Source organism: Hippopotamus amphibius, chromosome 7 (genome assembly GCF_030028045.1).
Source record: "Hippopotamus amphibius kiboko isolate mHipAmp2 chromosome 7, mHipAmp2.hap2, whole genome shotgun sequence".
NCBI classification, from domain to species: Eukaryota; Metazoa; Chordata; class Mammalia; order Artiodactyla; family Hippopotamidae; genus Hippopotamus; species Hippopotamus amphibius.
Window position 1 is genome coordinate 135,290,972 of NC_080192.1, and position 27,818 is coordinate 135,318,789.

General features: G+C 38.7%; 1 protein-coding gene and 1 non-coding gene across 6 annotated transcripts; both read left to right on the forward strand.

Moving 5' to 3' along the window:
* The first annotated feature begins 3,674 nt into the window (after positions 1-3,674).
* NT5C1B (5'-nucleotidase, cytosolic IB) lies at positions 3,675-27,815 on the forward strand. Of its 5 annotated transcripts, none has more exons than XM_057743155.1 (10): positions 3,716-3,748; positions 5,519-5,611; positions 5,938-6,165; positions 6,687-6,824; positions 8,111-8,608; positions 8,898-9,065; positions 10,179-10,308; positions 12,712-12,834; positions 13,256-13,440; positions 27,450-27,815. In XM_057743155.1, the coding sequence occupies exons 1-10, from the start codon at positions 3,716-3,718 to the stop codon at positions 27,780-27,782; spliced, it is 1,929 nt and encodes a 642-aa protein (XP_057599138.1). In that variant the 3' UTR covers positions 27,783-27,815. The 5 variants fall into 5 exon arrangements, with proteins under 5 accessions (XP_057599142.1, XP_057599138.1, XP_057599140.1 ...); XM_057743157.1 differs by having other exon boundaries at positions 5,938-6,114; positions 6,687-6,832; positions 8,113-8,608; XM_057743156.1 differs by having other exon boundaries at positions 5,938-6,114.
* On the forward strand, positions 9,711-9,817 carry LOC130857890 (U6 spliceosomal RNA). The gene has a single exon (XR_009054891.1). It is a non-coding gene; the product is annotated as a U6 spliceosomal RNA (small nuclear RNA).
* Positions 27,816-27,818: the final 3 nt, after the last annotated feature.

The following is a 27,818-nucleotide window of genomic DNA, read 5'->3' on the forward strand; positions in this document are numbered from 1 at the left end:
GACAAGCACTGAGCAGAAAGCAGGTTTGTAGGCATGAAATCAAGAGTTCGGATTTGGATATGCCAATTTGGAGATGCTATTGATTATCCAACTACATTTTTTAACGTACTCATCATTATGGAAAGAAAAATTTGGTACTAAGGAACTTGTACTTTAGCTAGTGAAAGGAGATACTCAAGAAAATATTATTTATAATAGCAAAAACTTGGAGATTCCCCAAATATTCAATAGTGGGGAAATACGCAAATTGTAGTGCACCCGCTCTAGAACATTTTGGAATGATTAAATTTGTCATCACTCAAACCAAGTAATAGCATGGAAAATATTTATTTTAATATTAATTTTTTAAGCTCTTTATTGAAATATAATTGCTTTACACTCTTGTACCAGCTTTTGCATAGGAAAAGTCAGGTTCCTGGATTATATGTATTATATATAATTTTAACAATAGTTTACAAAAGGAGGAAAGGTTAAACTTTAGACAAATGGATGAGAAAGATTTGGAAGAATATAATTCTAATTATGACTCTCTTAGGATAGTGCGTTCACAGATGCTTCCTTTCATCTAACTCTCTATCACGAACTTTCATTATCTTTGAACCTATCTATCTACATAGCTATATAAACACTTTAAAGTATTAATAAATGTTGTTGACCTTCTGACACACTAGTGACTTTTGTATCCTTAGACTCAGGGAAGAAAAGCTATAAAGGCAACAGCCACTTTTCACAATATTTCTACAGATCAGGGTGAAACAGGGTGGCCATGTGAAGAAAAAGATTCTTTGGAGTCTTCCCAAGGTACACTAGTGCCTGGCTGTATTACCCAATCTGTACCACTATGTTATGAAAACCTCCTGGCTAGAGAGGAGTCTACTAGTGTCCCCAGAAATTTTGAACAATATCACAACTCCTGAAGAAAATGAGAAGTAGCAGAAGGGTGGCCAGGTGGGAGCCATGTTCCACAAATCACCCTGCAGTATCCTCTTAGCATGGTCAAGGGAAAGGACATATTCCTCTCAGTAACCATAGCAAGAATCAAGAGGATTTGAAAAAGATAGATGGAGAATGCTTATTTAGACTTGTCTGTGTTTGTGGTACTCTAAAATGTCTTCTAAGTCCTTTTATAGAGTTCTTTTTAAAAACAATTCAAAACTGAAACTGACAATGATAATTTCATTATCAAAACCAACTCGGGGTGACATGGGAAGGCTGCATGATGGTCCGATAACATAGCAGCACCTTGGTTTTATTACCAAGGTTGAACTCATGGAGAGAAAAATCCAAGTCACACAAAAGATATGCTGCCGCAATGGTTAATGTTATGTGTCAATTGGACTGGGCTAAGAGATGCCCAGATTGCTGGTGAAACATTATTTCTGGGTGTGTCTGTGCAGTGCTGACGGAAGAGATTAGCATTTGAATCAGTAGACTGAGTAAAGAGCAACAGTCTTCACCAACATGCATGGGCATCATCCAAGCCTTTAGAGGGTCAAATGGAACAAAAAGGTGGAATAAGGACAAATTCTTTCTTTCTTCTTGAGCTGGAACATCAGTCTTCTCCTCCTGCTCTCAGACATCAGAGCCTCTGGTACTCAGGCCTTGGACTCCAGGATTTATACCAGCAGCCCTTCAGGTTTTTAGGGCTTTCTCCTTTGACCTTGGACTGGGAATTACACCACCAGCTCCCCTAGTTTTCAGGCCTTCAGACTCAGAATGAATTACACCACTGGCTTTCCTGGTTCTCCAGCTTGCAGACAGTATATTGTGGGAGGGACTTCTCAGCCACAATCACATGAGCCAGTTCCCACAGCAAATCTCCTCTTATGTATCTATATGTATCCTATTGATTCTACTTCTCTGGAGAATGCTAACATAGCTGCCTACATATATGTGTAGGTCTCCATGCTCAGTATCAAAGTTAAGAATCAGAATATAATAAAGGAAAACAACTTAGAAAATCTGAAAGAAAAACAGATCATTTTTTTATATCACCCTTAGCACTCAGAACAAAGCAATATATTTACCTATTGGTACATAAAATAATTCAAAACACTCATTAGGCTCATGTCCTATCCTGGGCAGTATACTATGGGAAAAGAACAATAATCAGGAACTTATTGAATATACGGATGCAGAGTTACATAGAAGAGACATGGAAGGGACCAGAAGCAAAAGCAGATCTCAGCTATAGGGTAGAGGACTGGTCAAAAACAAAAGACTCTTTCAATCCCTCATCTCTGCAAAATCCTCCTGCTGTGTTTTGCAGAACACAAGTCTCAGAGCTCAAAGCTTTGTTCCTTAACTGCTATTCTACTGCCTGCCCCTTCTCAGCCTGCCCTCTCTGTTCTGTCTGTGCCCCTAAGACTATACAGTTTAGGAAATGGGAAGAATCACCACACTGACATTTGATTAGTTATACAGGTACATGAATAATAAATATTTTTAAACTTCTGTTCCTACAACTGGATTGCAGTGTAGATTAAATCAGTTAAAGATTTTTTTTTCTATTTTAACTTTGTAGTATAGCTGTAGAAAAATTATAAATAAAAGTAATAACTAATATTCATTAATCACTTATGAATGCCAATCAGTCTTAAATACTTCATAATATTTCAACCATCACAACTACAATTTGATGTTGATACCATCATTATTTCCATTTTCTAAGTAAGGAAACTGAGATTTAGGACAACTAAACAACTTGTCTGGATCACAGTGAGATGGCGGGTGGGGGGAGTAGTGAAAGGATTCAAACTCAGGCAGTCTAACCTGGAGTGAACGTATGTAACGATCTAGAAGATCCTCTGGAGAACTTTGATTAAAACTGTCAAAGACTTCTCCTAATATTCAAACTAAGTCATCAATTCCCATGAAGAGAGGCCAGGAACGTGTCTTAGTCCATGATGGTTTGACAAAATCAGGCTGGCATGGCACATGTCTCTTACCTAAAATCAGGACCATAAGTGAAGAACATTATTGGATTTTATGAGCCAGAGTCAGAGACTGGATTTTACATATTCTTCCTTGTGTGTACACAAAGAGGGACAGATGTGTATTTAGATGTTTAAGGGTGGGGCAAACAACAGGAAAAACAGTGCAAGTATCATTCTGCCACACTATATCTAGCCACATTAAGTGCTTTGACTTAACGAATGGAAATGGCCTTGCCATTGTGAAAGAAACACCAAACACTAAAGCTAAACTCAAGTTTAAACTCGGTGTCTAGACCAAGATCTCAGCTGTTAAAAACAGGCTCCATATTTTCAGAAAGTTCTCCAAAATCTATCAGGATAAACAATAATAAATGATCAGGACCACAAATCAGTTTGCCATTCATTTTGGCAATACCAGAAAATGTACAGCCACAAATGGGACTGATATGATGAATAACTTAGTAATGTTAAAGGAATTTAAAAAGAAGGAAGCTGTAATACTGATACCGCTACATATTAAACATTTGAACACTGTTTAGACATTGATTCCTAAAAACCCAGACAATGGTTATGAGTGGACGTACTCAAATAAGAAATACTATTTCTTTTTTTTTTAAAGTCACATATTCATAGAGTCAGTTAGTTACTATGGAATCATGTGTGATGTCATAAATTTGACATTCTAAATGCAAACCTAGACTGAGCAAGAGAAGCAACAGGAAATGGAGATGGGGAGAGGAAAACCTGCATAACAACAAAAGATTTCAATACTTAAAGAAATGAGTCAAACATCTCTGAAACTGAAAAAGAAGGTCAGTGAATTGAATGTCCTAGAATCTTGCCAAAGAACTGAGGAAATGTAGATATCAGTCCATCATTTGCCTCTGGGAATGCTCTGCAGCAACCAAATTTCAGATGATGACCACACATAGAGACAAAAGGAGCAGTAAAGAACACGAAGGGTAGAGAAAAAGCACATTAAAACATGTGGTGTAAGTCCCTCCGATAAGTCAGCACCTATTGAGCAAATACTCATATGTTTAGTGGTAAGAGGTGAAAACACAGTTGCTATCTTTGAAGAATGCACAACCTAGTAGGAAAGAGAATACATAAACAAAGTACAATTCAGTGCTGAGTCAAAGTATGTACAAAAGACACAGGCAACACAGAGGAATGTTTAATACTGGGAACTTCTCCCAGGTCATGCTGAGCTTGGTTTTGAAGAACACTGAAGGTTATAAGAAAATAAGGGTGATATATAGGCAAATACAAGTCATTTGGCATAAATAGAACATAGAGATAAAAGTGCAGAGTGGAGGGCATACAAGTTGGAGGTAGACAAGATACATCATGAGACTTCTGGTCTCTCTAACCAAGAGTGTAATGAAGAGTGTATCAGAAATAAAGCATAAGTAGATTTATATTTTATAAATATCACTGTAAATAAATGCGGTGGATGGATCTAGAAGTTGAGAGGATCTGAGGCCATGAGTCTGGTCAAAAGCTATATTCTAAGAATGCAGGCCCATAATGATCTGAGGCCAGGAACAAGGCAATGGTAATAGGAATGGAGACTAGGGACTGGATTTAAAATATCTTTCGGACAGGATTTTATAGTGATGGTGTTGGGGGGTTGATGGAGAGATTTTAGGATTAGTTCTAGGACTGCACAACTATTGCATTCTCTTCAGATACAGACTCAATCATTCAACTAACATCCGATGAGATTTTTCCTGGGTGCAAGGCACAGAGTATAAAGAGATTAACAGGCTGCCCCTGAGCACCTTGGTTTATGCTAGAAGTTGAGCTCCTTAAACAGATAAATCACACTAATCTTGAATGCATTACAGCTACTGAATTGGCAGGAAACAATAGAAATACTGCTCCAATACAACACTATTTCCTGCAATTGAAAATGAAAACAAATATTTGAATAGATGTCCATGAAATAAGCTATCTTCCTGTGCTCTCCTACATGGTCTTCCCTATTAGTTTGTTACTAATAAACCTCTTTTCGCTGTTGATGCTAGGAATAGTTAGATGATATGAACAGAAGACATGCCTGTTGATTGATGTGTACAGGATTAAAGTCCTTGATTTTAAAAATCTATTATTGATGAGGCTTAGATCCACAGAAAATGGTTTATGAAGAAAACGAACAAGAGAAGTTTCAATTCTACATGGCAAATTGAAAAGTTCCATAAGTAGCGATCTTCAGAGTAATGGAGAAAGCAAAGTTTTTCTGTGTGAGCAACTTCACATTTCAATCCAAGTCCTGCTGACCCCTGGGAAATTCCCCCACAGCATTTCCCATGTTACATCTTTTTAAATGATAAATACTTCATGTCCCAAATCTATAAAACAACAAATTTCTATACTAAAAATTTGTATAGCTCTCTGATATGTGTTCTTTTTCCTCACTCTTTTTAGAACAGGGGAAAAATAATATCTAAACCTTACCTTTTTTTGATAGTGTCAAAGAGACAAATTCTAATTTTCATTTATCCTTTTATTCCCCAAACTCAAGGTTTCTAATGCCCCTGAGGTGAAAATTAATAAACATTCTTTGTTTCCATATTAAGAATGAGACTGGACCAAGGTACTCAAAAGACAGCCTAGAAGCAGACAAATCTAGAAAGGATTCTGAGAAATCAGGAGTTCGTCTGAGCACTCAGGTGAGCTGACTTCTTTAGAGCTGGTGAGAGAATTAAAGAGCAGACAGCACAATAAAAAAACATTAGGGGGCAGGGAGTTTGGAGAGAAAAGACTGAGCTATCAAGATTTGTATTAAGGGATACCTAACGTCCTCCTGGAGAGGTTAAGGAAAACCTAGAAGAAGCTGGTCCCTGCCTTCCCATCCAGTACACATCCCGAAGTTCATGCAGAATAAATGGTGTAGAAACCTCTGCTCAGCCTATGGGAGGAAACTGGTCTTTGTTCAAGTCAGGGAGGGAAGGGAAGTCAGGCCATCGCATTGACCATTTTCTGCACAATCTTTCAGATGAGGCATGCAGTCATACCGAATCACTCGCTGAGATGTTGCCCCATGCACTCGTCGTGCAGACGCTGCCTTTGTGCAGCTGAGGGAAAAGTACTCCTCGGCCCCTGCCGCACAATACGTATTTATATTCACATGTGCCTGTTGTGGGAGCAGGGCCGGCAGATCACCATGATCAGGGTGAGCAGAGATCAAACTACTGATTTTGGAGGGGAGCCACAGGCAATCTGGGTGAGGGGAGGGATACAGGGAATAGGAACTTCCACTGCCTCTCCATGGTCTCCTCCATCCTGTTCCTCCCGAAGGGAGTGCTAGAGGGCGCTACCTTGTTGAGATACCAGCTGCCTTCATCTTTGTAGTCTTGTCAAAAACGTTGGGTATGTCTTTTCAGCATCTGCTAACAGGCTTATCCTTAAGGGGAGAAGTGGGGAAAAGGGAGGAAAAATGCTCAACTCTAAAAAGTTCCACATAAGAAGAGTCACAGGTGAAAGCATATGAGATATCAGACTTGTTTCTTGGTTTTGGATGCTCCTCCGGATAGACTCCCACTTTATCGCTCCTCACAGAAGTTAGGATGGGGTCAGAGCTAGAATAATACACAAAGGCCAAGGTTGAATTATGGGTCATAGAGGGCAGGGGTCTTCTCATTGATCACTGCTATATTTAGCTTGACATGGCTATTTCCTAAGCATATGCATGGGAGGACTGGGTGGTGGGGTGTTATACTCCTGGGTCTCTTCTCTCCTTAACAGGGATCACAAGAATTAACTTTGCCGAAGACAGACTCTCGAGGATACCTAGTGCGCAATCAGTGGTCTCGAACTTCACGGAGCCCATCCACCAGAGCTCCATCAGTAGATGAGTCCAGAAGCAAGAACACCAATCTTAAGGTAGAGATGGGGATCAAAGGGAAGAGTACATGACAGAATAATAATAATAATAACAACATATATTGATGCTTTCTATGTGCCAGGCCCTGTTCTGTGTACTTTATATCTTTTACCTAACTTAGCTCTCACAAACCCCTGTCCCCATTAATCCCCAGAGTGAGAAAACTGAAACACAGACTAACTTGCCTAAGATTTCACATTAGTAATACTCATAGTGCTAGATTAAAACCTAGAGCACCCAGGCCTATAAACTGCACATTGAATGGTTAAACTCCATGGTTTCTCCTTCCTTCCTTCACACATTCAAAAACTCTTCATTGAGTACCTAAGACTCAGAAGAGGGGGTGATAAGGAGATAAATTGCTGAAGAGTATTAGGTTGTGTGATGCTTTGAGCCCTTAACTAGGCCTAGTCACATAAGAAGAGCAAGTTTGTTGTGAGACTAAGTTTTTTGGATGCAGAGTGTGACACAGGCCCAGACACTGGGAGAAGCAATCCTTCTGCCTCTGTGAGGATTGGCTCAATAATCTAACCAAGAACATGCCCTTTGAAACATGTGAAATACTCACAAAAACTGGAATGATATACAGATGCTTAATAATCTATCATACGCCTTAGTGAAAGAGTCCTTTCTCTAGAAAGATTGCTTCCTGTTTAGGAAGATGATTCTCTCCAATTGGGCTTCACTGGCACAAGAAGCTCTGAAGGCGATGGGGAGACACTTGGTTCTCCAGTCTATCGACCTTCCCAGTACTCACTGCATTAGTCACAGGGCAAATGTGGAGACAGATGCCCCCAAGGTGCTTTGTAGAGCCTTCTGGTGGGAACTTTTGGTCTAGCTGCTCATTGAGTTAACTGGAGGTCACAGATGGAGACAGTGGCAAGCAAGGGCCCTTACTCATGCCCTCTCCTACCTGAAGGTCTCTGACTGAGCAGGTATATGTGAAGAAAGTAACAGAACTTTGCAAACTATGTGCCAGCTACCTAGGGGCAAGGAAAAGGACCTCCACCCTATCTATTCCAAAAGAAAACAAACAAAAAAATGTGAGATGCTGATGAAGTAGCTTGTCCCTGTGTCCATGTAACAGAAATGTCTAATACATGGAGCCTTGAAAGGTCTGAGCCCCTTTAAGCCCTGCTTAAAGGAGCTGAGATGAACCAGGATCCATTTAAAAGCTAGGAGTGGAGCACAGAGAAAGGGACAGCTTCTTGACTCCAGCTGGGCGGAGATGAGGACAGGGACCCCAGGCAAGCCTCGAACTCAGAAACCCACTTTCTTGCTCCAGCCCCCCGTTAGCTCCACGACCTCCCAGACTTCATCCACCTCCCCTAGCCATCAAGAGTCGCAGAAGCAGCTGTCAGCACAGCCCTCGCCACCCATGCCAACCATGCCGCTCGACTCACGTTCTTCCACGTCCCCGGAGGTCCCGCTCCAGGCCGGGTCCCGGCGCAGCACCAAGATGATTGAGAATTCCGACACCTGGTCTCACGGCATGGGGCGGGAAACGCGAGAGGCCCGAGACATGCGAGAGTCCCGGGACAAGCGAGAGTCCCGGGACTCGCGAGATGCCAGGGATACGCACCAGCGGGAATATTCGCGCACGCCCCCCAGTGAATGGAAATCCTATGGCCAGCGCAGGACGGTCTACCCCTCCCAGCTGGACCATGACTGTATATCCGACGTGGGCAGGCAGCGAGAGGAAGAGGAGTTTGAGGACGATGCCTACTGGGCATCTGTGAGAACACTGTACGAGAAGACACCAAGCTGCTCACGCCCCAGGCCGGTGAGCAGGGCCCACCTCCCCTGGTACCCTGGTTGCCTCTCCACGCAGCCCTGAGGTCTGGCCTCTCTCAACCTCCCTCCTCTCCATGGTTCACCCAGCCCCCTGATTCTCCTCCCTAAACCTCCCGCTCTGCACTGTAGCCTCCAGGACCCAGCCCTTGGCTGTCTCCAACATCCCAGTCCCTCAAGCTGGGACCCAGCTGTTTCCTTCCCACCCTTTCCTGGGATCAGCCCCATTCCTGATCCTTTCGGGTCTGTGACTGCCCTCCTGTTGGTGCCTCTCTCTGCAGCCCAAACCCAGGCATGCCATCACCATCGCTGTGTCATCCCAGGCTCTTTTCAACATGGTGGACGGCAGGAAAATCTACGAGGAAGAGGGTCTAGAAAAGTACATGGAGTATCAGCTTACCAATGAGAATGTCGTCCTGACCCCAGGCCCCGCCTTTCGCTTTGTCAAGGTACTCTGCAAAGCTGTCTTTGGCCCTCCAGGACTCTGGATGGCAGGGAAGGACCCATGTCAACCCCTGGGATCTCATCCAGGTTCCCTTATAATTCCTAGTCCAGTCTTGCCACTCTTGCCCTTTTCAAGTAGACCCCAGGTCAGTTTGTATTTTCCACACTGTTGAGGGAGGGATCACAGCCCTAGATTTAGAATGTTGAGCTTCCCTAAGTGGAGTCCAAATCCTGAGACCTGTAACAGAAACTTTTGTTCTCTCCATAGAAGGAGTGGTAACCAGAAGCAACAATGAGTTTACAATTCCAAGTAGTAGAAATAAAACACCCCATTCAAATGAGACTAAATTCACTTTAGCTGTTCTTGCCTTAAACACAGCATATTAAGAAAGTCAAGATGCTTTTGGCACTTAGGGGCATGATTTTAATAGAAAAAGTAAGGTTCTTGGAACTTACATTGAAATGTATAAGCACTTATAGCTCTGATCTCTTCTATAACTTACAGAAATATTACACAGTAACATCATAACCAGGCAGAAATAAATGACACCTCCACTAGTTGTAAGGAGAAAGTAGTTATGGGGCATAGTGGAAGCTTGGGAGGAAACCACAAACCGATTCTAAAGACTCATGCTTAAAAAACAGACAAAATGCTCGCTTTGGCAGCACATGTGCTAAAATTGGAATAATACAGAGACCATTAGCACAGCCTCTGTGCAAGGATAACAGGAAAATTCTTGAAGCAGCCTATACTTTTCACACAAAAAATAATCATCAGATGATCAAGAAAGGCAGGTTTTATGAATCAAAACCAAAAATAGACCATAACAGGGTCAGCCTGATCCTACCTGCCTCACAAAAATAATTCTAGGAAACCAAATGCTGTAACAATTTTCAACAAACATTACCCATCTTTCAGTAAACATTAACTGAGGTCCTATGTATGAGAGGCTGAAAATACTGAAATGAATGGCATAACCCTGCCTTAAAGGAGCCATAGCCTCTCAGGGAAGAGTCTTCAAGGCTTGAACTGGACACCTATGGGATCCTTTCTCTCCAGACCCCAATGCCCACCTTGCCTGGCCCTCTTTACACACATTCATGTTTGCAACCTTCAGGCACTGCAGCATGTCAATGCTAGACTCCGTGAGCTGTATCCTGATGAGCAGGACTTATTTGATATTGTTCTGATGACTAATAACCATGCCCAAGTGGGAGTGCGGCTTATAAACAGCGTCAATCACTATGGTAAGTAAAATAAATACCGTGTGGAAGAACAGCTTGCTGCCCTGGAAGAGAGAAGCCATGTTATTTTGCTCACTGTGGCCTAACTAATGCCGTGTCTTTGATACTGACACCCCCTTCTGCGTGAGGAATGTTTATTTGCCTATGTCAGAACAAGAGAGGCCATGTTCATTTTTAACTTCAGCACAGAGCTGGGCCCAAAGCTCTGGACTTAACTTGTCAAGTGTGAATTTCAAAGTCTTAATCCCAGGTCCTGCAATATATTTCTCTGTTTTATGTTTTTCACTTCTGAACTTGACTTCAAGGAGCCGTCAACCGAGGGCTTTCTCTGTGTGATCAGACTTCTTGCTCACCACAGATGCATGTTAAAGGTTTAAAGGTTTTTACCTTTCCTTTCCACTCTTAACATCTGACTCTCCCCGGCTGCTCTCCCCACACATCAAATTCATGCTCATGCCAGCAGAACTGCTTTTATTCCTTTACAGAGAAAATTTGTTTGACACTAGTCTCTTCATAGCATTTCCATCAGTGTGTTAGAGACTTTCAGGGGAGGTCCCCATTTTTCCCCTTATGGATTTACCTGACTTCTTATGTGGGGAACTTTAACCTATTTCCTAAGTGACATATCCAGTCTTAGGGTATGTCAAGTAAAAATAAGGTTTAAATTGGCATATTTAACTTCTAGGCTTAAATTAGGCATATTTACAAATAATCACTATCTATTACAAGTTATGAGTTTATATTATCCTAATTATAGGCCAATGTCTTACTGAGACATAGTTGAAAATATGTTTGCCTTTCAAAAATGCAGTCTTCATAGTACTATGCTATGAAAAGAAAGAACATACACAAAAGCTTTAGCGGAGATGAGTGGTGTAATCATTGGATAAAGGACAGCTATCATTTTTACAAAACACAGTCTTATTTGATTTAGTCGGTGATTATCCCTCACCACACTAAGCCCACTGAGGCTAGTAGCATGAGGAATTCTAGTTATTTACCGATTAATTCTGTTAATGAACAGATAAAGCCCAATCTTGTGCAGCCTTGCCCATGGAATAACAACCTTTCACCTGGAAGAGTCAGTTACTTCCCTTCTCTGGGTGCTGAAGGCAATTCGTATCTCTCTTTGCTGTGGTCTTTTTTTTATAACTATCTGTTTACATACCTGGCTTCTTAGTGAACTGTGATCTCCTTGAGAAGAGGGACGACGTTTTAGTTATTTCTGAAGTCCCCAGCACCTCTAAATAATTTCTGAACATTAAATTAATATTATTTAAGAATTTGTAGAGTACACTTGTATGCCACTTCTGCCCAATGTTGGTTTAAGTGAGAAAGTGAGAGTATTTTGTCCATACCAGAGCAAACACTTACATTTCAACTGTTGATAGAGCCCATCCACTCTGTTGGTCCATGCAGATGATAAACAACTGACTAGCTGGCTCAACAACTGGCTCAAAATTCTGCTTTCTATCATCTGCAGCTGCCCAAAAACGCTTTGAATGAGCACATATCTCATATGCATAATGTTATACCTTAGTTATTCTCACATCACTGAACCATGTTTTGCTTTTATAAATAATCCTGTGCTGAGACCTTTCCACACAAATCTTTATCACGGTTTCAGATTATTCCCTTAGGATATACTCTTTAAAAAAGGAATCCTAGGTCAAAAGGTATAAGCTGTTTAAAAGCTATCAATACTTTTATCAATAAATATCAAATTACTTTCCAGACAGCCTGTACCAATTTATACTTTCATCCATAGCATACGTAAGTTCCTATTTTACAAACCTCTCACTAACATCTAGTGGTTTCTTTAATTGTTGATTGGAAAGGCATTTAATGGTATATTAATGTTTAGTCTGTTTAATGATTGCATTTAAAATTTCAAGTCAAGAAAGACAATTTCAGACCTTTTATTGTTGTTTGGGGAAATAGTTTAAATCCTGTCACTACTTGCAGTTACTATTGTTTTGTTACTAAAGAAATATAGAAATGCCACTTAAAAATAGAGCCACATCTTTACCTGCCCTCGCAACAAGTGAGGATGGGGTAGCTGAAGGAAAAGTGCACTGGTCTAGCCTAGACAAGAGTCGATGTGAACCAGTGGGCTCAGACAAGTCTTTATGTCTCAGTCTCCTTTTCTGTGATAAGGATAATAATGCCTGCTGTTGTGAGAGTAAATTGGCACGGCCTATCTGGATGTACTTCATAAAGGATCACGCACCAAACGTATCCACTATTATATAAAACAGCTGAGACATTTTTCAATATTGGTGCTACGAAGGTAATTCTGAAATTTCAACAGGCATTCATTTATTCCTAAGGTAACTTTCATTTGCATTTCCAGTAAGTATATTGTCTTCAGTCTCTGACATTACAGTCTTTCTTGCCCCATAATAGGATTACTAATTGATCGCTTCTGTCTGACTGGTGGAAAAAGCCCCATTGGCTATTTGAAGGCATATCTCACCAACCTGTATCTTTCTGCGGATTCTGAAAAAGTACAAGAAGCAATACAAGAAGGTATTACTTGGTTTTCTCTCTCTTGTTAATAAAGAGGTCTACACAAGTGTTTCCTTCCATTGGGCTTCACATTTGATTATGTGGTTTACTTCGTTGTTGGATTTTCTACTAAGGTGTTTCCACAAGCGGCAGCCTAGAGCTGTTAAGTTTTAGAGCTTTTAGAGCTTTCACCTTCCTTGAGGTGGACATCTTCAGTGAATGTCCTACACCTATTTTACACTTTCCTAACCCTTATACAAACGGAGGCAGTACAAAGACAACTGTTTTGAAATGTGTGGTTGAGAAGAAGAGTTGAGTCGTCAGGTAATAGCTAGAGAGGAAATTCAAGGTCTGGGAGGACTTTTTTTTTTTTTTTTTTAAATAGTAGACAGTAAAACTCATGGTCCAGGAAGAGTGTTAATTAATTCCAATGGTGTGCCAGGGATCGCCTCTGCAACAATGTTTGATGGAGCCAAAGACATGGGTTATTGTGACACACAGCTCCGTGTGGCCTTTGATGGGGATGCCGTCCTCTTTTGTGATGAGCCTGACCATGTTACCAAGGAGCACGGGCTGGACAAATTCTTTCAACATGAAGCACTATTTGAGAATAAGCCTCTTGCTCAGGTAGGTTCAGTGATCTCTAATTTTGATCTACTTATTTTCCAACATACAGATATAAATATTTCTTCATTGTGATGACTTTTAAGTCTTTTTAGGCAGGCCACTCCTCATTTCTTATCCATTATAGTTTTCTTCCTTTGTTTCGTGAACTCCTCATTATAAGCCTCTGCTGCCAACTTTTTTTTTTAATTTTAGCGTCCTTTTATTTATCATTTTGGAAATATTTCAATGATATTCTCATGATAAAGAGTTCATCACCTCCAAATTATGAATAACAGAGGTAATACGGCTTACCAATTAGCCATTTCAAAATAGTAAGGTCATTTCCAATAGGTCAGTAAACATTTGTTGAACCTCTCTGACCATAACCTCAAACTCCATAAAGGCATCACTTAATTCAGAAAAATCTGCAAAACTGAGAGTTTGAATTAAATAATGAGCCCAAAACAAGTGCAAACTGTGAACAACTAATCAAACTGAAACTGAAATTTTAAGTTTTTTGGAATCAAGCCATGAACCAAAGTGTTAAAGTCATGATCTGAAATGAACAAAACCTACAATTTCTGAAGCAAAAGAGATTTGAGCATCAAAATATTCTCCAAACTGAATATGAAATATGAAATCATTTAGTTTTTTTTTGTTTTTTTTGTGCTTTTTTAATAAATCTATTTATTTATTTTATTGGCTGTGTTGGGTCTTTTTTGCTGTGTGCAGGCTTTCTTTTAGTTGCAGTGAGTGGCGGCTACTCTTCATTGCAGTGCACGGGCTCCTCATTGCCGTGGCTTCTCTTGTTGTGGAGCACAGGCTCTAGGCACATGGCCTTCAGTAGTTGCGGCACATGGGCTCAATGGTTGTGGCTCACGGGCTCTAAAGCACAGGCTCAATAGTTGTGGCACACGGGCTTAGTTGCTCCGTGGTATGTGGGATCTTCCTGGAGCAGGGATCGAACCCATGTACCCTGCATTGGCAGGAGGATTCTTAACCACTGCGCCACCTAGGAAGCCCTGGATCATTTAGTTTTAATCTACGAATCTTACCAAGGTGTTTTTTTAAATTGGCCTTTTTTTTCCTCAGCTCTTCTTGAACTTTAAGATATACCTAAATATTGTTAGTTTTTTTACATTTATAAAATTATGAAGAGACTAATTGAAAGTTGAAAGTTTTACTAACTCACCTCACAGTACAGCAAGTGATATTTAAATTCTGTTTGTGTGTGTAACTTCATAGTCCCTTCCTAAATAGCTTCTTTAGAAGTCTTGAGCTCATGTCAAGAAGTTGTTCAGTGTTAACAAAGTTTACTATTGAGAGAAAAACCCTTTGTTATATTTTGCATGTCTGCTTTGCTGAAATTTAGAGCCCACTGTACATTAACCTTTAAGTATTATTAAAGTGTGTAAGATCTCGGACTTCCTAGGGGGCACAGTGGGTAAGAATCCGCCTGCCAATGCAGGGGATGTGGGTTTGATCCCTGCCCCAGGAAGATACCACATGCCGCGGAGCAACTAAGCCCATGCACCACAACAATTGAGCCTGTGCTCTAGAGCCCGTGAGCTACAACTATTGAGCCCATGTGCCACAACTACTGAAGTCCACACGGCTGGAACCCATGCTCTACAACAAGAGAGGCCACTGCAATGAGAAGCCTGCACACCACAAGGAAGAGTAGCCCTTACTCGCCGCAACTAGAGAAAGGCCGTGTGCAGTAACGAAGACCCAACACAGCCAGTTAAATAAATAAATAAATAAATAAATAAATTTTAAAAAATGTGTAAGATCTCTAAAAGAAAGAGCACTTGAAAAAATACTTCAAAAAAAAAGAGTTATTTCAAGATAATCTTAAAATACCATTTTTTTCACCTCAGGGAAATAATCAAAACTTCTTTTAGATTCTGTACTTATCAGCTCTTTTTTTCCATATTTTAAATCATTTTTCCCATTAAGCAATTGAAATTGTGAAGCTCAACACTAGTTATTGCAGGAATACTCAATGAATTTTTATTAAGCATACCTGTTTTCATCATGTGGTCCTTCTGACAGTGGAAAAATATGCTATTGTTCACATAGAAAGGGTAGCTCTTCTATAAAGACCAGGCTTTGCTGCATGTTTCCACTGATGAGAAAGAAGTTATGAAGTATGATTCCTAACCAAGGCTTTCAACTATGCTGATCATGAGGCTTGTGATTTGGTCATGACAGTGTCCCAGTTGTTTCAAATGGAGGAGATCTGACCACTATGGAGAACAGTATGGAGGTTCCTTGCAAAACTAAAATTAGAGTTGCCATATGACCCAGCAATCCCACTACTGACCATATACCCAGATAACACCGTAATTCAAAAAGACACATGCACTCCAATGTTCATTTCAACACTATTTACAATAGCCAGGACATGGAAGCAACCCAAATGTCCATCAACAGATGAATAGATAAAAAAGATGTAGTACATATATACAATGGAATATTACTCAGCTGTAAAAAGTGATGAAACTGGGACATTTGTAGAGACATGGATGGACCTAGAGACTGTCATACAGAGTGAAGTGAGTCAGAAAGAGAAAAACAAATATCGTATATTAACACATATATGCAGAATATAGAAAAATGGTATAAATCAACTGGTTTGCAAGGCAGAAATAGAGACACAGATGTAAAGAACAAACATATGGACACCAAGTGGGGAAAGAGAGGAGGGTTGGGGGGAATGAATTGGGAGATTGGGATTGCCATATACACATTACAAATAAGAAAAATAATACCAAATTGTACACTCTAAATATATACAGTTTACTGTATGTTAACTGTATCTCAATAAAAGTTCTTAAAAAAAAAAAGATGAAATCATCCTGGATAAAGGCGGGTCCTAAATTCAAGTGACCAAGAGACAGAAGACACAGAAACACAAAGGAGAAAAATACGGACAATGAACCGGTGCAGCTAGAAGCCAAGGAATGCCAAGGATTGCCAGGAGCCACTTAAAGCTAGAAGAAGCACTGAATGAATTCTCCCTCAAAGCTGCAAAACAAGCCAACCCTGTTGATGCCTTAATTCCAGACTTCCGGCCTCCTGAACTGTGAGAGAATAAATTTTTGTTGTTCTAAAGCAAAAGAAAAAAAAGAAAAAAAATGGAGGTGATCTGAGAGTCACCAGCAAATGGGACAGATGGACAGGATTAATTTAGCCACTCTCATTGTAGTTTATAAGCCTCCAGTGTAGTACCATGTCTAGTAATGGATGTCTCCTGATTTGATCTCTATTTTGTTTCACCATTCTGGAATAGTGATATCCAACTGTGTGTGTGTGTGTGTGTGTGTGTGTGTGTGTTTTAATCAGAATTGTTGAGGTATACTTTATATATAGTATAATTCATCATTTTTAGTGCATGGTTCTGAAAGTCTTGACAGACATACATGTACAGTGGTGAAACTACAATCAGACTCAGAATACTCACAAAATTCCCTTGTGCTTCTTTGTAGGCATCCTAGCCCCCTGTCTCCAGGATCTCTCAACCACTAATCTGATTTCTGTCCCTGTAGTTTTGTCTTTTCCAGGCATCATATAAAAATGGAACCCCACAGGATGTGATCTTTTGAATCTGACTTATTTTACCTAGAATGATGCATTTGAGATTCATCTGTGTCATTCCCTGTATCAGTAGTGCATTCCTTTTTATTGCTGAGTAGTAGTCTCTTCTATGGATGTACCACATTTTTTTATACATTTATCTATTGGAGGATTTTTAAGTCATTTCTAGTTTTTGGCATGTATAAATAAAGCTACTTTAAGCATTTGCATACAGAGTTTTGTGTAAACACAAAATCTCATTTCTCATCGGTAAATACCTATGAGTAGGATTTCTAGGTCACAGGAAAAGTATGTTTGTAACTTCATAGATAGTGCCAAACTATCTTCCAAAGTGGTCATACCACTTTGAATTTCCAGTGAGAGATTTTTGCTCTGCATCCTTTTCAGTATTTGGTAATGTCATTCGTTTTTCATTTGTTTGTTTTAAGCTGTTCTGGTGGTTACATAATAGTATCTCATTGAGGTGTTAATTTGTATTACCCTAATGACAAATGATATTGAACATTTTATCAAGTGCTTATTTGCATTTGAGACAAGATAGATCTTTAGTCTTATTTTCCATCATATGTATTATTTGGCAAAAATATATATATAATTGTAAAAACTTCTATACAGAAACTTAGGAGGAAACATAGGAGGAAATTTTTTCCTTGGGTTAGGTAAAGATTTCTTAGATATGACATTACAAGCACAATTCATGAAAGAACAAATAGATAAACTGAATTTCATTAAAATTATAAGTTTCTGCTCATTGAAGGACACTGAAAGATATCAAAAGAATGAAAAGAAGCACAGACTGAGAGAAAATATTTGCAAAACATATATGATAAAGGACTTGTATGCAGAATATATAAAAAACCTCTCAAATCCCAATAATAAAATAACAAACAACCCAATTCACATAAGCAAGAGATTTGGAAGACTTTGTGTAGAGTTGGTATTATTTCTTCTTTAAATATGTGGTAGAATTCTCCAGAGAAGCCACCTGGGCTTGGACTTTTCCATTAGGAATGCTTTTAACTAAGAGTTGTTCAGTTAATTTTGATAGATACAGAACTACTATGCAGATTTTCTCTTTCTTCTCTTTCCTCCTCTGGCAGTTTATGAGTTTGTGTCTTTTAAGAAATCTGTCCGTTTCAGTTGTCATTGAATTAATAAGCATAAATATTTTCTCATATTTTCTTGTGATTTTACTATTTTTAGGAACTTAAGTGATGCATCCCTTTTCATTCCTGACATTAGTAATATTTACCGTCTCGCTTTTTTTCCTCTCCTTGTGGTCAGTCATGCTAGGCTTTAACAATTTATCTTTTTAATAACCAGCTCTTCCTAAATTTTTAAAGGTGATTTGAGACTTGTTTTCTATAATAAACATTTAATACTATAAAATTTACTCTAAATGCTACTGTAGTTGCATCCCACAAATTTAGATAGGTGGTTTGTAATTTTTATTCAAAGTATCTTTTAATTCCCTGTAACTTTATCTTTGAGTTATGGGTTAATTATAAGTGGGTTATTTAATTGTCAAATTAAATTTGGAATTTTTCCAAAATTCTTTCTGTTATTAATTCCAAGTAGAATTCTGTTGTAGTCAGGTAATATGTTTTCTATGATTTCAGCTATTGAAATTTATTGCGGATTGTTTTATGCCCAGAATAAGTGGTGAATGTTTCATGTGTACTTTATTTTTTTTTCTGAACTTTTATTGAGGTACAGTTAACAGACAATAAACAGCATATATTTAGAGTGTACAGTTTGGTATCCCAATCTCCCAATTCATTCCCCCCCAACCCTTTCCCCACTTGGTGTCCATGTGTTTGTTCTCTACACCTCTGTCTCTATTTCTGCCTTGCATTTCCTCTTTCATAGTTGTTAGCATTTGCCTTATGTATTGAGGTGCTCCTATATTGGGTGCATATATATTTATAATTGTTATCTCCTCTTCTTGGATGGATCCCTTGATCTTTATGTAATGTCCTTTCTTGTCTCTTGTAACATTTTTTATTCTAAAGTCTATTTTATCTGATGTGACTATTGCTACTCCAGCTTTCTTTTGCATGGAATATCTTTTTTCCATCCCCTCACTTTCCGTCTGTATGTGTGTCTAGGTCTGAAGTGGGTCTCTTCAAGACAGCATATATGTGGGTCTTGTTTTTGTATCCATTCAGCCAGTCTGTGTCTTTTGGTTGGTGCATTTAGTCCATTTACATTCAAGGTAATTATTGATATGTATGTTCCTATTACCATTTTCTTAATCATTTTGTGTTTGTTTTTGTAGGTCCTTTTCTTCTCTTATGTTTCCTGCTTAGAGAAGCTCCTTTAGCATTTGCTGTAGGGCTGGTTTGGTGGTGCTGAATTCTCTTAGCTGTTGCTTGTCTGTAAAGCTTTTGATTTCTCCATCGAATCTGAATGAGATCCTTGCTGGGTAGAGTATTCTTGGTTGTAGGTTCTTCCCTTTCATCACTTGAAATATATCATGCCACTCCCTTCTGGCTTGCAGAGTTTCTGCTGAGAAATCAGCTGTTAACCTGATGGGAGTTCCCTTGTATGTTATTTGTCATTTTTCCCTTGTTGCTTTTAATAACATTTCTCTGTCTTTAATTTTTGTCAGCTTGATTACTATATGTCTTGGCATGTTTCTCCTTGGGTTTATCCTGCCTGGGACTCTCTGGGCTTCCTGGACTTGGGTCACTATTTCCTTTCCCATGTTAGGGAAGTTTTCAACTAGAATCTCTTCCAATATTTTCTCGGGTCCTTTCTCTCTCTCTTCTCCTTCTGGGACACCTATAATGCAAATGTTGGTGTGTTTAACATTATCCCAGAGGTATCTTAGGCTGTCTTCAGTTCTTTTCATTCTTTTTTCTTTATTCTTTTCTGCATCAGTGATGATCACCATTCTGTCTTCCAGGTCACTTATTCGCCCTTCTGCCTCCGTTAATCTGCTGTTGGTTCCTTCTAGTGTATTTTTCATTTCAGTTATTGTGTTGCATATCTCTGTTTGTTTGCTCTTTAATTCTTCTAGGTCTTTGGTAAACTTTTCGATCTTTGCATCCAGTCTTTTTTCAAAGTCCTGGATCATCCTCACTATCATTATTCTGAATTCTTTTTCTGTAAGGGTGCCTGTCTCCTCTTCATTTAGTTGTTTTTCTGGGGCTTTATCCTCTCCCTTCATCTGGTACAAAGTCCTCTGCTTTTTCATTTTCTCTATCTTTCTGCGGCTGTGGTTTTCAGTTCTGCAAGATGAAATACTGCTGATACTGCTTGATACTGCTGTCTGCCCTCTTGTGGAGGAAGCTATCTAGGAGGCTTGTGGGTGCTTCCTGATGGGAGGGACTGATGGTGGGTAGGGCTGGGTGGGCAAAGCTCAGTAAAGCTTTAATCTGATTTGGTGGGTGGAGCTCAGTAAAACTTTAATCTGCTTGTCTGCTAATGGGTAGGGCTGTGTTCACACCTTGTTGGTTGTTTGGCCTGAGGCCACCTAGTGCTAGAGCCCACAAGCTCTTTGGTGGGGCTAATGGCAGGCTCTAGGAGGGCTCACACCAATAAGCACTTCCCAAAACCCCTGCTGCCAGTGCCCCTGCCTCCTCGGTGAGCCACAGCTGCCCCCCACCTCTGCAGGCAACCCTCCAACACCAGCAGGTAGGTCTGGTTCAGTCACCTATGGGGTCACTGCTCCTTCCCCCTGGGTCCTGGTGAGCACATTTTTTTGTGTGCGCTCCAAGAGTGGAGTCCCTGTTTCCACAAGTCCTGTGGAGGTCCTGCAATCAAATCCCACTGGCTTTCAGGGTCTGATTCTCTGGGGATTCCTCCTCCTGTTGCTGGACTCCCAGGTTGGGAAGCCTGATGTGGGGCTCAGAACCCTCACTTTAGTAGGTGGACTTCTGCAGTATAACTGTTCTCCAGTTTGTGAGTCACCCTCCCAGCATTTATGGGATTTGATTGTAACGCAATTGCACCCCTCCTACTGTCTCATTGCAGCTTCTCCTTTGTCTCTGGATGTGGGGTGTCTTTTTTGGTGAGCTCCAGTGTCTTTCTGTCGATGATTGTTCAGCAGTTACTTGTAATTCTGGTGCTCTTGCAAGAGGGAGTGAACGCAGGTCCTCCTACTCTGCCATCTTAATCCTATCTCTTCATGTGTACTTTAAAAGAATGTTTATCTTGCTGTTTTGGGGTTGACTATTCAATAAATGTCAATTAGAGTAAGTAAGTTTAATAGTGTATTATTCAGGTCATATTGCCCAGGTGTTTGATATTACCAGTGGTTTTCTTTCTACTTCTTCTATCCACTATTGAGGAGGCAGCATTGAGGTTTCAATTGTATAATTTTTGCTTCATGTATTTCTAATTTCTGTTGTTTGGTGCCCAAATATTTCAGATTATTATATCTTCTTGGCAAATGAATCCCTTTTCATTATGCAATGCCCCTCCATCTGATATTCATACAGCCATTCTAGCTTTTTTTTGATGAAAAGGGGCTATTTGTGTGGTACAACTTTTCTGTGTTTTTACCTTTAACCATTTATGTTTTTACATATAAAATATCTCCATATTTAAATTGGTTTTTTTGTAGATATTACATAATTTCTATTGTTTTTCTGTACAATATGACAATCCCTGTGTTTTAATTGCTGTTTTCGGATCTTCATTTACTTATTTATTTATTTATGTATTTATTTGCAAGTTGACTAAGTTTTATTATAGTCAAATTTTTTCCTTACAATTGGTTTATTCTTTTTTAAATTAATTTTTATTGGAGTATAGTTGCTTTACTATGTTGTGTTAGCTTCTTCTGCACAGCAAAATAAATCAGCCATACATATACATATATGCCCTCCATTTAGGACACTACAGTGCATTAAGTAGAATTCTCTGTGCTATAGAGTACGTTCCCATCAGTTGTCTATTTTTCTTTAATTTTACTTATTTATGTATTTATTTATTTATTTATTTATTTATTGGCTGTGTTGCATCTTTGTTGCTGCATGCAGGCTTCCTCTAGTTGCAGCAAGTGAGGGCTACTCTTCATTGCTGTGCTTGGGCTTCTCATTGCGGTGGCTTCTCTTGTTGTGGAGTACAGGCCCTAGGTGCACAGGCTTCAGTAGTTGTGGCACTCAGGCTCAGTAGTTGTGGCTCGGGGGCTCAGCAGTTGTGGCTCTCAGGCTTAGCTGCTCCAAGGCATGTAGGATCTCCCTGGACCAGGGATTGAACCCATGTCCCCTGCATTGGCTGGCAGATTCTTAACCACTGCACCACCAGGGAAGTCTCAGCTGTCTATTTTATACATAATATAGATCATTTATATTTCATGTGATTATTACTTTGGTTGGATTAAAATCTACCACCTTCTGACTTTTTCTATTTGTTTCATCTTTAGTTAACTTTAGTTTCTTTTTCCTTTTATTATTTTTGCTTTTGAATTTATTGTATATATTGTATGTTTTTAGGGTTCCATTTTATCTCCACTATTAATTTGTTATTCATTTTAGATTTTACAGTGGTTACCAAAGGATTTGCAATATACAACTTTAATTAATCACAGTCTACTTTCAAGCAATATTATGTCACATCATGTACAGTGTAAGAATCTTACACTGTATATTCTCAACAGTATATTCTCAATTCCTCCCTCCCATGTTCTGTGATATTGTCATATATTTTACTTTCACCTATAAAATAAACTCACGATACCTTGCTATTGTTTTTTATTTGGTTAGTCAATTATCTTTAAAGTGAATAAGGATAAGACAAAAATATGTCTTTTCCATTCATCTTCATTTTAACCATTTCCAAGAATCTTCATTTCTTTGTCTACACTAAGGTTTCTTGGTCCACATAGAGGTTTCTCCCTGGTATCTTATTCCTTGTGCCAGATCTTTTTACATTTCATGTAGAACTGATATGCTGTTACCAAAAGCTCTTAGCTTTTCTTTGCCTGAAAAAACTCTTTACTCTCCTTAATTTTGAAATATTTTATTTTGACTAGCTATAGCTTTCTGCATTTACCCTATTTTTATTTCAGCACTTTAAAGATACCCATTTATTGTCTTCTGACTTGCATAAATTCTGAAAACAAATTGTTTGAGATTCTTATCTTTGGTCCTTTTTATTTAATGTGTCTATTTTTCTCTGGATACCTTCAAGATTTTCTATATTTCTTTGTGTTTCAGCAGTTTGAATATGGTGTGTGTATATATATTCCACAGCATTTCAATGCCCTGTTCTTTTTTCCCACTATTTTTTTATGTTTATTTTCAGCTTGGGTAATTTCTACTGACCTATCTTCAAGTTCATTGATTCTATTCTCAGCTATGTTGACTCTGTTAATAAACCCATCAAAAGCATTCTTTATTTCTGTACCACAATTTTAATTTCTAGCATTTCCATTTCTAAGAGTTAAAACTCTTACCTTTTCCATCTTTTTGTTCAAATTACTAGTCTATTCATGTATGTCATCCACCTTTTAATACAGTTGTTAAGATATTAATCAGAGTTATTTTCAATTTCCTCTCTTACATTTATGACATCTAGGTTATCACTGAGTCTTCCATTAATTACTTTATCTTGAAAGTTAATTTCTCTTTTAATTTATTTTTATTGTAGTCTTGTAAATCTTTGATTAATTTCTAATCATAGTTTATAGCAGTATAGGCTCTGGTAGATAGTATTTTTGCCTGGTAATAGGCATGCCTCCTCTTCTGCTTGCAATTAGTGTGACTGATTGAATCAACCAAATCAGGAATTCAACTAGGTATGCATTTTGTTGCTGTTATTCTTACCTTCATTTCACCATAGGCTTCAAATTCCTCTGGCAGGGTGCTGAAGGGTTTTTCGTAACACTCCTTTTCCATTTTCAACTGTAGGCCTTCTCTTTGTGTCCATGCCTCAGGGATGGCCTCCATGTTGCTACCCTTCTCCCAACTACTATTGTTTGTCTCTGCCAGCTAGGGTAGTGATGTGGGAGGAAGGGACATTCTCTCCTGTCCCAGGTTAATCTAAAGCTCAGTCTGTATTCCCCTAGATCTTAGGGATGAAGTTATGTCATTGATCTCACCTTTCTCCCAGGATAGAGGAGATACCGAACAGTCTGGGTCTCCTGCCCCTCTCCCAAGGGTGAAGGATTTTTCCTTTCCCTTCCCCGTAGCAGTAGATCTTTGCCTGTGCCCTGGGGGTAACAGCGTGTGAAGCCCTTCTTCCAGCAGCTTAATACTTTTGTCCGTTAGGAAACATGGGACAAGGTAGATGTTTAGTCTTTTCTCACAGTGGCAGCTGCTCCTCTCCTCCACGTCTGCATCACCAAGGATTGTATTCTTTCATCTTCTACCCTGTCTGCAGTTCTTCTCACAAGAAACTAGTTAGGTTCATAGAAAAAAAGCCTGTACAAGAGTGTGCATTTCTTGTGTCTGTGGCTTCCAGGGCTTCTGTGTTCTCTCATTAGCCCATGCGTGTCCTTTTTCAATTTGTTTTTAAAAATTATCTGAATTTTTCAAACCTGTTTCTGTGGTGTCTGGTATATCTTCCTTCAGTGCTCTGCCAAAGATGTGCCAGTTCTTGAATTCCATCTGTCCTTCAAAGATACATTAGATTTTCCCATAATTTTTTTCCCTTAGATTTCATGTTAGTCGACTGCCTTGTTACCTCAGCTCTCTCATGGGCTCAAGAAAAATTATGATGTTTTAGATAATCTGGCTTTTTCTTCTTGTTAGGATAGTAGTAACAGTCTTTCCAGCTTTCTACATCCAAGGCAATCCAAATGTTTTAAATCATACAACTCCTCAAAAAGGTATTTTCAAGTAACTTCATGTTTCTATATTTTTCTTGATAAATTACATACTTACACTACTGTGCAAATATATAAATTATTAAACATAACCCCAAAATAGAAGAAAGAAAGAATGATGTGGGTACCTGGTTTGAATACGGTGAAATAAACTGACCAGGCCCTTTCTTTTTATTCTCTTTGAAAATTACTCAGAAGCATCAAAGAGGGCTGTGTTCCTGTGTATTTCAAAACCAAACTGTGAGCAGGGCAGCTTCTGCCAACAGTCACTACACCCCCTTTGTTGTTGTGGCAAAAATAATGATAACAATATGTTATATATATATATTTTTTAACCTGTGTATGCTTCTCACCTTTAGGAAGAGATTTTTTACTTGTTTTTTTCTAATATATGCAGCCTTAGAGAAAGCAACATTAAACAAATGATCCCACAGATAAGCCATGTTTGTGGGAAATGGTTTCCATGACAGCAGAGACAGGAGCTTCTGAATTATGAAAACAAGTCAGTATTAAATTACTATCCGTGACCTTTCCCCAGAATCCCTCTAATTTTTCCAAGGAAAACTAATCTATTTCAGTGACAAGTAATAAAAGGAGAAGTAGCACAGAACATATGCAAAGATACTATGAGAAAAAGGCAGACACAGAAGAGTAAAATCTAATAACAGATGAAGAACTCTCACAAGAAATAGTTTCCAAAGTATAGGTAAAAACTGTGACTAAACATTTACTTAAAAGAAAGTAGAGTCATAAAGTGGAAATCCCCAAAATCAGGGAAGAGATGATACAATGTTAAATGGTAGAACTCTGGAAATGAAGAAACAGAAAAATAATATTTTAGAGAGAAAAATGACAGAAGTAGGTCATAGGTAAAGAAAATCTAACATATGCAAAATTAGAATACCTGAAGAAAACACTGAAATTACATTATGGGGGGAGGAGGATAGGTTTGTGTGTGGTAAATACAAATATGCAAATTTATATCAAAATGTAAAGCAAGAAAACATGCTGAATTATCAGAAGATTTTAATGCATACATTAAACTATTAAAGGTCAAAAACTAAAGGCCATATTATATTATAGGGAAATAAAACAGAATGATCATCACTGAGACATGCCCTAGTAATATTATTTGACTTCAACATTGAAGAAATAATTGGGTACCCTGCACACGCAAGTGGGGAAAAGAAAATCAAGCTGTCCTGCATCTTCTCCACAGCAGCACTCAGTAGCAAAACACAGTGGAGCCCTACTTATAAAATCATGTGGAGAGAAGACATAAATCACAGATCCTATATCCAGTCAAAAGCTTATTCAAGTAAAAAAGGAAACAGATAAACAGTTGAGTATAGTATATTCTCAGGGATTATTGTTTCCATAAGATTTCTGTGAGAAAACTAACACAAGAGGACACATTTTGGCCAATATGTAGGTGACCAGAAACACACAAAGGCACAAATGGGTGTAGAATATATTTAACCATAGATCTAAAACTAAAATGATTGCAGGGATTACACTGACAGAATAGAAAGCACGTGTTATATGTCCTAACAATGTAGAAATTATTTAGCTATTAAAAACTGGAAAAATGTGGAGGAAAAAGCTATGAGGAAGAGTAGGTGTGCTGATAACTTCAATTTCAATAGCTGATCAAAGGATAAAATGTAAAGCTGAGAGAAAGAAATATAAGAATGTTTAATAATTCAAATGCAAACACTGAGAAAGACAAAACAGTTACAATCAAATGATTAAAGAAAAATAGAGGATAAGAGGTGAAGTACCCTAATTTCATTATTTTTCATTATAAAAAATAATAGATCCTGGATTTAAAAAAAAAATAGAGGACTGAGGGTACTATAAAAAGTTATAAAAGTAACCAATAGAAGGAAATAACAAAGCTTCCTAAATGTTAGAAGAAACACACATACACACATGTGCAAATAAAAGACAGTGAACAATCTTATGAAATGTGTAAACATGAAAAATGATATACAATTGTAATACAGAATCATCACATATATTTGTGATACCAATAAATATAAATGGCCTAAAACTCAACTTTTGTTTTAAAAAGTAAGACTTTCAGATTGTATGTATCACACAGCAAAATCCAATTCTATGTTCTCTACTAGAGGTACAGCTAAAAGTAAGTGTTCAGAAAGGTTGAAGGTAAAAGTGTGAAGATATATAAAGTAACTGTAAATATAGAGAAGATTGGATTCAAGCCAAGAAGGAATTGAACAAGATTTTTAAAAGTACACTGTATAATGTTAAAATGTGCAATTCACAAAAAGTAAATTAAAAGAGTAGTGCTTTTGGTGATTAACTGAACTTCAGAGTATCCTATTTTGCCATGGACAGTTTATGTCGTTGCTCTGGTTCAAGTTTTATAGAAGCTTCTTTCACTCTTAAAATATGTGTTTAGATGATAAATTATATGGCCATCCTATGTTTTATTCTAGGAATTCAAGGATGGTTCCATACAAGGAAATATAATCACATAAATGCAAGGAGTTTCAGCATTGTATCACTGGTCTATACTATATACTGCCTGTTTCATGCACTATTATAAGTTCTTATAAACATCTGTTTTTTTAGCATTCATTTCCTTTGGATCACTGGATGACAGCTGTGACATATGTTCCTTTTACAGGGTCCCTTGAAAGGCTTTCTGGAAGATTTGGGCAGACTGCAAAAGAAGTTTTATGCCAAAGACGAACGGTTATGTTGCCCTATCAGGACCTACCTGGTTACAGCCAGGAGTGCAGCCAGTTCAGGCGCCCGTGTGCTGAAAACCCTTCGCCGCTGGGGTCTAGAGATAGACGAAGCTCTTTTCCTTGCTGGAGCCCCCAAAGGTCCCATCTTGGTGAAGATAAGGCCCCACATATTCTTTGATGACCACATGTTCCACATTGAAGGGGCACAGAAATTTGGCACCATTACAGCTCATGTACCTTATGGAATTAATCAAAAAGGGAACAGTTAGGGATGGGGAGGAGAAATAAAGCAGTGAGTCTGGTAT

Excerpts from the sequence above, each read along its gene's own strand:
- NT5C1B (XM_057743155.1), top strand. The coding sequence starts at position 3,716 with ATGAGTCAAACATCTCTGAAACTGAAAAAGAAG. Across the intron at positions 6,166-6,686 it reads GGGAGCCACAGGCAATCTGG|GGATCACAAGAATTAACTTT; the intron begins GTGAGGGGAGGG and ends TCTCCTTAACAG. Across the intron at positions 6,825-8,110 it reads GCAAGAACACCAATCTTAAG|CCCCCCGTTAGCTCCACGAC; the intron begins GTAGAGATGGGG and ends TTCTTGCTCCAG.